Source organism: Entelurus aequoreus, linkage group LG09, assembly GCF_033978785.1.
Source record: "Entelurus aequoreus isolate RoL-2023_Sb linkage group LG09, RoL_Eaeq_v1.1, whole genome shotgun sequence".
Taxonomy (NCBI): domain Eukaryota; kingdom Metazoa; phylum Chordata; class Actinopteri; order Syngnathiformes; family Syngnathidae; genus Entelurus; species Entelurus aequoreus.
Genome location: NC_084739.1, coordinates 32,899,988 through 32,909,728, shown reverse-complemented (window position 1 = coordinate 32,909,728; position 9,741 = coordinate 32,899,988). Strand labels below are relative to the sequence as shown.

General features: G+C 37.2%; 1 protein-coding gene across 4 annotated transcripts in view; it reads right to left on the bottom strand.

Annotated features, from left to right (window-relative positions):
* Window positions 1-9,741, bottom strand: part of LOC133657362 (arginyl-tRNA--protein transferase 1) — a 97,957-nt gene that overhangs the window by 39,595 nt on the left and 48,621 nt on the right. For all 4 annotated transcript variants that reach the window (XM_062058610.1, XM_062058612.1, XM_062058613.1 and 1 more), the window contains one exon: window positions 772-953. In XM_062058610.1, the coding sequence (XP_061914594.1) occupies window positions 772-953 (182 nt within the window). The remainder of the gene's footprint in view (window positions 1-771; window positions 954-9,741) is intronic.

Sequence of the window (9,741 nt, the reverse complement as noted above, 5' to 3'; positions counted from 1 at the left end):
AGGCGAGACCACCATGCCAAGTGGACCAGGACATCTCCAGAAATGATAAAAGACTCTAGTGTCTGTAAACAAGCAGGATGAATTTAGTACTGTGGACAGCATGTTCCGAAACATCTTTCATACACTTGAACTTTGTTTGGCTGTTGAATTTTGATTCAACCTAAAATAAAAAAAATAATAGGAAGTAGAGCACTTTAATTACTAGGATACCACAACATCTAGAATGCCTACCTGTTAAAAATGTGGGCTCACTTTGTTGTATAAGACGAATGCTCACAGCTGTGACACAAACTACAGATCCCAAAGCCAACATCTGTAAATCATATATTTTTTTAAAGCAGTATCAAGTTGCATTTTACTAGAAATGCCAGGTAGAGGATCTGTCTGTAGTGTGACTATAGTATGAGTAGTGTTTGTGTATATACTATAGGCTCTTATTTCATCTTGGCAGAAGGAACTGTCGCCAGCTAAACCACAATTGGAGAACTGCCTCAACCAATCAAGTGTGAAGACAGAAGAATTTTTCTTACCTACACAACAGACAACAGTCAAATTATTTCTGGAGGAGGGCTATGAAAAAATGAAATGGGGGGACAGAACAGAACAAAAGAGAGAATACTCCAAAATGAAAGGCAGGCTGATATAAAAGGAGTACATGTGACTTTATACAAACACAATATTTAATTTCAAGTAATTTAATTGCAAATAAGTTGATATTGAAAATCTTCTTTTTGTTAAATAAACAGTAAATCTCAATTCCTAACAACCAACCTGAGAGCAGAGTAGGAGCCCAGAGACAAGGAGGCAAAGTCTGGGTGGTAGTACAGGTAGACAGACGACACACAGGTAGGCAGGATATCGATCACTCCCACTGCCACAATCTGGCCATCAAGCCAGTACTGCTGGTGAAAGGAGCCGTAACCCATCTCGGGCCCATCAGCTGAATACTTTGCCTATGACAGGAAAAGGAACATGGAAACATTTCCACTGTTAAATATTTTTACAGCTTTTATGTGCTAAAGTGGGGTGGGGTGGTGTGGTTCAGACGGTAAAGTGGCCAACAAGAAACGTGAGGGTCCCTCGTTCGAATCCAGCTTCCGCCATCCCAGTCAATGCTGTTTTGTTCTTGGGCAAGACACTTCACTCACCTTGCTCCCAGTACCACCCACACTTGTGTAATTGTACCTAAATTAGCTCAATAATGGGTTTTATCAATGTAAAGCGCTTTGAGTCACTAGAGAAAAAGCGCAAAATAATAATAAATCACTTCACTAAAGCCTGCATAGAGGACTAGATGATTTTCACTTATTTCATATTTAAACCCACGGAAATACCTATAGGATAATGTATTGTAGCCTACGCTTTCATCTTTCTGCTAGGCCTCACACTGTATGAGCGGGGGTGTACAGTAGCCTCACATTAAGCCTGCTAATGGCTCCCAAATGTGGAATGAGTGCAATAGCAAGGCAGAGCTGGGCTACAGTGGGTACTGGCTTTAGACACTCTCCAGGAGATGACTTTTTAATAATAAAGGCCCTCCGTGAGCAAAAATCACTTTGCCAGCCAGCTGTGGATTGCCGCCAAATTGTCTGCTCTTTCCATATGGCATGCAAGAATGTATTTGCATGCACATGCAGGCTCATGTCTAATGTGTGAATAAGATATTTGTGCTTTATGTTGACATTCAGTGGTCATATGGTTAAAAGTAATTTCTCCAGCTTTATAATTGGGTGTAAATGTTAGATGCATAAGAAAGTGTTTTGTACTTGAAAAACAACAAGCAGTGTGGTTGGTCAATCTTTTTTGCCAGTGGGTGAAAGTGCAGTATCCGTTTTTTTCAAAACAGATCTTTGCTCAATTTTGTTTTAATATTTGGCAGGCCAGATTAAACAGACCAATGGGCCGGATGTGTTGTCCACCCCTGATCTAGAATAAACTTTCACAAGCAAAGGAAGCAGGTTTCACTCTGATTTAAACATGGGCACAAGGTAATGATCAAGGCGCTGCTATAAATAGTTCTTCTGCGTTAGCACTTATAATATCACTGAATAAATTAGTTAATATCCAAATTACGAAATGTAAATTAAGTATTGTTGGAGAAATTGGAATGTTTTTTTAATTGAGTTTCATGAGCGGAATAGAGGACCTCCCATTGGCTCCGCTGTAAGCAGACTTTCATTTCCAAGTTAGAATGCATTAAAAAAAACATCTGTCATGTCTTTCATAATGATTGTGAACGATAGGCAAAATTCCAAAAAAGTGCAGCTCTCCTTTAAAGGTGCATTACCGCCACCTACTGTATTGGAGTGTGAACCAGAATTCCCTCTATTCTCCCTCCTCACATATATACATATACAGCTCCCCATACTAAATTATATTCCATAAACCTGCTTTTTTTCTAGAAACTTCTCAAAAATGTTTTGGTTGCTGCTTTGAGAGTAATCTCCTTCTGCCCATGTCTTCTAGTGTTCTCCTTTCTCTACTGTATCTCCCACAATGAATGATTGCATGTTTCACTGACTCTATCTCATTGCAGCTGTCACATAATCCTGTTGGGTGTTTACTTATAAGTACTTTGAAACCAAAAGTTCAACTTTTGATGTAAAATGAACACAATTGTTTATATATATATATATATATATATATATATATATATATATATATATATATATATATATATATATATATATATATATATATATATATATATATATATATATATATAATTTTAATTTACACTTAAAATATTTTGAATTAATTCTTTATTTTCATTTTTCACTTTCATATATTTTGATATTTGAGCTTTTTCAGATTCAAATTTAATTGCATACAGCTTAAAACATTTTTTTAGATTCAAATTGTCTTCTTTTTGTTTGGCCAGGCACTCAACATTAAAGGGGAACTACACTTTTTTGGGGGAGATTTTACCTATCATACACAATCCTTATGTAAGACAAGAACACATACGTTTTTCTTTTTTTTTTGCATTCCGAATATTAAATAAATGCGATCAAAAGTTTGCTTACAATGGATCTTATGGGAGTTGTTCTATTCTGCCTATGAACATAAACATTAAAAAACATCCAAACACCTCCATTAAGGTTTTATATAGGGTTATATACATGTAATGTAGTAACAGGCACAATTATTATAACATTAATATTTCAGTACGTTGATCATTTTAAACATACGCGGCACATTCATTTCAGTAACGCATCACAGCGGTCACTTTTTGTTCCCACTACATCACTGATTTCTACTCACTGCAGACTTCATGAGAACCAACAAACATAATTAAACATCAATTACTGTACAATGTCTGCTGTCATTAGGATGTAGACCAATATAACCTTATTATATTCCCACTTTAGATGATTAATGACTTAATCCTTGCGAAGAAAATAGGGGTGGGGAAATATGCGTCTTTTTGTGTCGTTCTCGCCATTGCCGGGTCTGAATTGGTTGTCAAAGTGTACCAACATGTCGGATTACAGCTCTACTATCCAGGTGAGAGGCATGATTCATGATTTAGAACAGGGGTGAGCAAACTTTTAGGCTCAGGGGCCACATTGGCTTTAAAAACGGGCCCGGTGAGCACATGATTCATTTCAAAGCATATCCTATCTGTTGGAACTAAGAGTAGGCTTCTCAACCTTGGGCTATTTTAATCATAATACATCTATTTTCTACAATATCATATCAGAACACGAAATAAACTTAAAAATTGAATTAAAGGGTAAACACTTACATTCTCTTTTAGTGGCAGCAGTGTGGTTGGTCAATCTTTTTTGCCAGTGGGTGAAAGTGCAGTATCCGTTTTTTTTCAAAACAGATCTTTGCTCAATTTTGTTTTAATATTTGGCAGGCCAGATTAAACAGACCAATGGGCCGGATGTGTTGTCCACCCCTGATCTAGAATAAACTTTCACAAGCAAAGGAAGCAGGTTTCACTCTGATTTAAACATGGGCACAAGGTAATGATCAAGGCGCTGCTATAAATAGTTCTTCTGCGTTAGCACTTATAATATCACTGAATAAACTAGTTAATATCCAAGTTACGAAATGTAAATTAAGTATTGTTGGGGAAATTGGAATGTTTTTTTAATTGAGTTTCATGAGCGGAATAGAGGACCTCCCATTGGCTCCGCTGTAAGCAGACTTTCATTTCCAAGTTAGAATGCATTAAAAAAAACATCTGTCATGTCTTTCATAATGATTGTGAACGATAGGCAAAATTCCAAAAAAGTGCAGCTCTCCTTTAAAGGTGCATTACCGCCACCTACTGTATTGGAGTGTGAACCAGAATTCCCTCTATTCTCCCTCCTCACATATATACATATACAGCTCCCCATACTAAATGATATTCCATAAACCTGCTTTTTTTCTAGAAACTTCTCAAAAATGTTTTGGTTGCTGCTTTGAGAGTAATCTCCTTCTGCCCATGTCTTCTAGTGTTCTCCTTTCTCTACTGTATCTCCCACAATGAATGATTGCATGTTTCACTGACTCTATCTCATTGCAGCTGTCACATAATCCTGTTGGGTGTTTACTTATAAGGTGCAATGTCTTATTCAGTCTGGTGTGTCCTAGATATTCAAATTTAGACTTTTGACCGTTTTTGCGAGGGGTGTGGCTTCATGACAGACTAATTCAGCAAAATGTTAAAGGGTGTCCACTATCACGTTGACTTCAGAGAATTTAGGAACTCATTCAGTTCAAAACAACACTTTACATAAGCTACACCATGCGATTGTCAATTAAATAAATCACGGAATGCCGTTTTAATAGCATTTATGGCAAATTGCAGAACTGTATTGCCTAATTATGCATTTCAACAGCCAAGCCATGAATTGCCGTTTCCTGGTAGAACCGTGAGCACCGCTCCGCGCATCCGCAGTGATCCGCTAACCACTTGCAACGATGGCTTCTAGCTCTACAGACCATAGGCATCATCTCTATATATACATTGGGTGTTGGGGTGCAGGAAATCCGGCCGCTATAGCATCTTGAACTGGTCTTGTACTCCTATTTGTGCAGCAGAAAGAAGAAGATGCGTGAGCATCGTGCTGCATATTCTCGTTAAAATCGTATATCTAAGGAACTTTGATGAAACAAAAATTTAGCTGTTTGGCCGCAATACCCAGCAATATGTTTGGAGGAGAAAAGGTGAGGCCTTTAATCCCAGGAACACCATTCTCACTGTCAAGCATGGTGGTGGTAGTATTGTGCTCTGGGCCTGTTTTGCTGCCAATGGAACTGGTGCTTTAAATGAGACAATGAAAAGGGAGGATTACCTCCAAATTCTTCAGGACAACCTAAAATCATCAGCCCGGAGGTTGGGTCTTGGGCACAGTTGGCTGTTCCAACAGGATAATGACCTCAAACACACCTCAAAAGTAATAAAGGAATGGCTAAATCAGGCTAGAATTAAAGTTTTAGAATGGCCTTCCCAAAGTCCTGACTTAAACGTGTGGACAATACGCAAGAAACAAGTCCATGTCAGAAAACCAACAAAATTAGCTGAACTTCACCAATTTTGTCAAGAGGAGTGGTCAAAAATTCAACTAGAAGCTTGCCAGAAGCTTGTGGATGGCTACCAAAAGCGCCTTATTGCAGTGAAACTTGCCAAGGGACATGTAACCAAATATAAACATTGCTGTATGTATACTTTTGACCCAGCAGATTTGGTCACATTTTCAGTAGACCCACAATAAATTCATAAAAGAACTAAACTTCAGGAATGTTTTTTTGTGACCAACAAGTCTCCAATCACTCTATCACAAAAAAATAAGAGTTGTAGAAATGATTGGAAACTCAAGACAGCCATAACATTATGTTCTTTACAAGTGTATGTAAACTTTTGATCGTGACTGTATATATGATGTCGGAGGCCATCATTGCAATTGGCGAGCGGATGCCATGCACGGTTCTACCCGAAAAAGGGAATTTAAATCTTGGCTGTTGAAATGCATAATCCGGCATAATTAAGCGCTGCAGTTCTGCAATTTGTCCTAAATGCTATTTAAAACAGACTTCATGTCTCACGGGCATCATTTCTTTTACTGACAATCACATGGTTTATTATGTGTTAGCTTGAACTGAAATACCGTAAATTCCGGACTATAAGCCGCTACTTTTTCCCTACACTTGGAACTCTGCGATTTATAAAACGGAGCAGTTTATTTGTGGATTTTTCTTTGCCGGCGACCATAAGAAAAATAATTTCATTAAAAAAAATTGTAAGAAGCAAAAACACAGACGGTGTTATATTGTTTGTGTTATGACGCCATCTTTTGGATGAGTTTGCTTACTGCAGGTGCTGCAGTGTCCTTCCATTTACCGGCAGTGCTTTTTTATTTTTCAACCGGAGTGCCAATCAGTGTTCTGTGTTTTACAGTAGAACTAAAACTGTCGACACTTAGTAAACCGTCCCTTGTGTGATGTCTGTAGGAGTGTTTTCATGCATATTTGTAAGTGTTATCGTAATGTAATGACGCTAGCGTCATTAGCATTAGCTAATGTGCTAACACGTTTACGAGTGTCTGTGTTAGTATTAACTTACAAAGGCTTTTATTTTTTTTATTTTTTTTTCATTTTCACAAATTCCTCAGTAAACTCACTAAGACGTCACCGTGGAGTTATTGAGTCTGTTTTGCTGATTGGAGTCCATGCAGATGACGCTTGTTTTGTTTGATCAGACGTTTTACTGCAGTGTTACAGGCTCCATTTGGAAACAACAAACTTTGTTTGTAAATTAACATTTACAGAATCTTACTTTGTAAATAACTCATTTTGCAATGTATATATATATATATATATATATATATATATATATATATATATATATATATATATGTGTGTGTGTGTGTGTGTGTGTGTGTGGCTTATAGTCCGGTGTGGTTAATACATTAAAAAAAAAAATGTCTCCTATAATTTAGTGGGTGCGGTTTATATCCCGGTGGGCTCTATAGTCCAGAAGTTTCCTGAAGGCAACGTAATAGGGGACACTCCTTTTCCTTTTGCGGATTGGTCTGTCATGAGGCCGCGCCCCTCGCACGCAATCATCATAAAAAAAAGGGTCAAATCTGAATCTGAAAAAAAACCAAGATTTGAATCTGGAAAAAAAAAGGATTTGAATCTGAAAAAAAAAAAGATTTGAATCTGGAAAAAAAAAATTTACTGTAAAAAATACAATTTGAAATGGAAAAAAACAAGCTCAAATATCAAAACCTATGAAAGTGAAAAATGCAACAACAACAAAAAATTCTTAATTCAAAAGAACTTTAAGTGTGAATTAAAATATATTCAACCTGAAAAAAATGTGTTTGCTTTTTTTTATTTGGAATACAATGCTGTGTTTCTCAAAACGTAACACAAAAATTTGAATTTCGATTTTTAAAGTAAATTAAAGTACAAAACGTTTTACCATGATTCGGCTCCATATAAGAGTTTTCAGCTAATTGGTATGCTTTAAGGCGGTGGTCCCCAACCACCGGGCTGCGGCCCGGTACCGGTCCGCGGACCGATTGATACCGGGCCGCACATGAATTTAAAAAAAAAAAAAAAAAAAAAAAAAAAATTTTTTTTTTTTTTTAATGAAATTGACATAAAAAACACAATATATACATTCTATGTCAATATAGATCAATACAGCCTGCAGGTATACAGTCCGTAAGCACACATGATTGTATTTATTTATGTAAAAAAAAAAAAAAAAAAAAAAATTTTCACCCCCCCCCCCCCCACCGGTCCGTGGGACAAATTTTCAAGCGTTGACCGGTCCGCAGCTACAAAAAGGTTGGGGACCACTGCTTTAAGGTATACGTAAAAATGTGTCTCCCCACCATTGACAGGCTTTGTGAATGCCACAGTGAACCCCGTGAGATCCACCCAAAACTTCCAGTATAGCTTATTGCTGGAGATTGTCATGTTTTTCCATTTATGGGAAAAAAAAGAAAGTGAGTGTAAGAGACATGGCTGAGAAGAAGAACCAGAAGACATTCATTGAATAAAAGAAATAAATCGTCAAAATAATTTACAGATTGAGATGTAGCTAACTTGGTGAAGCAATTTGAGCATACAGTATATCATTGCTAGTCTGCGCTAAAACAAAGCAGAATGAGTCAACAATGCAGGCCAAGGATGTAAAATAGAATCTAGACGGCAGATACTTATCCATGAAAATATGGAGCAGCATATGGTTCTTCTAAGGAAGTACCATAGAAGTCCACTCTCCAAATGCTGTACATTATAAAAATATGAAATAAAATTAATCCTAACCCTTTGTTTTTAATTCAATATTTTCAAATCTAAAAGTTAGTTATTCTTTTCAAAAGGAATGTTTCATACAAATGTTACACATGTTAGTGTTTTGGGGGGTTCAAGCACAGAATAAATTGATTTAAATTTATTTCAATGGGCAACACTGTTTTGCGATACAAGTTTTTCGAGGTACAAGCTACGCCACAGAACCAATTAAACTTGTATCCCGAGGTACGACTGTATGTCGTAATAAAGTAACAACAACATAATAAAAGACGTATACATTTTACAACTTAAATTGCATTTAAGTGTTTGAGGCATATTACAAGGTTAAAAACCTGGACATTGTTTCAATGCAATTCGCCTGATCTCTAACAGTAGGTGACACTCACTTTTATATCAAATGAAATCAGAGAATGTCATGGTCAAGCTGGCAGGATGGTTTGGAGAGAATAACATCAATTGGACCCCCGACTAAGTATCATAATACAGGCTTTATTAAAAAGACAAAAATACTCCTTTTTTCAGTTTGCTTCCAGGACAAGGACAGGAAGTGACGTGCGTTGTAGAGTTAAAAGGGGAAAGAAAAGAAAAGTTTCCGGGGAAAAAAGCAAGAAACAGAGATTGAACCCGCTGTACAAAATGTAGCATTTTGTGGAATAAAAAGAAACTGGGAATCTGCTTAAGCGTCCATTCCTTGGAATGTTACAAAATTGACAAACGGTACAGCACGGAGACAGTGCGCAGTGTTGACATCACGTATCTTGTGGGTAATTGTTTGGCGGGCACCCGTGTTTCTTGCTTTGTTTTTAAGATAAACTAATCTCCCACGACACACAGTCCATGTATCTACGTCTACTCTTGTCTCCAGTCATGTAAGTAACATAACAAGCGTGTGACTCTTTTCCCGATAAACCCTGGCTCTGTTGTTTTAGAGACCAAAACCATCAACTGATTTCTAGTTTGGCGTGATAACCGGTTTATGTGTTGACACTCGATAAACCCCTAAAGATTCACAACTGAACCTTATCGATATTGGGGTCTGTAACCGCTCATTTCTCGGCCGGATATCCGGTCGCATTGGTTTATCGTGAACAAACCTAATAAATACTGTAGATTCCAAAGCGCTTCCTCTTCTACGGGGAAAAAAGATGGCGGCTGTTTACCGTAGTTGCGAGACCTAAACTTTATGAAAATGAATATTAATATTAATCCATATAAAAGCCGCACCGGGTTATAAGCCGCACTGTCAGCTTTTGAGAAAATTTGTGGCTTTTAGGTGCGGCTTATGGTGCGGAAAATACGGTATAAGTATTTACTGTGATCTTAAAAATATGCATGTCCATGTGTAATGTAATGGCTATATAAATACTTGTGATGTTGTTTCAGCACCCTGCCAACACAAGAATGCAGGCCAGAAACAGATCTATGTCTTACATACTTGAATTGTGATCATGTGTCAGATACATTTTGTAAATG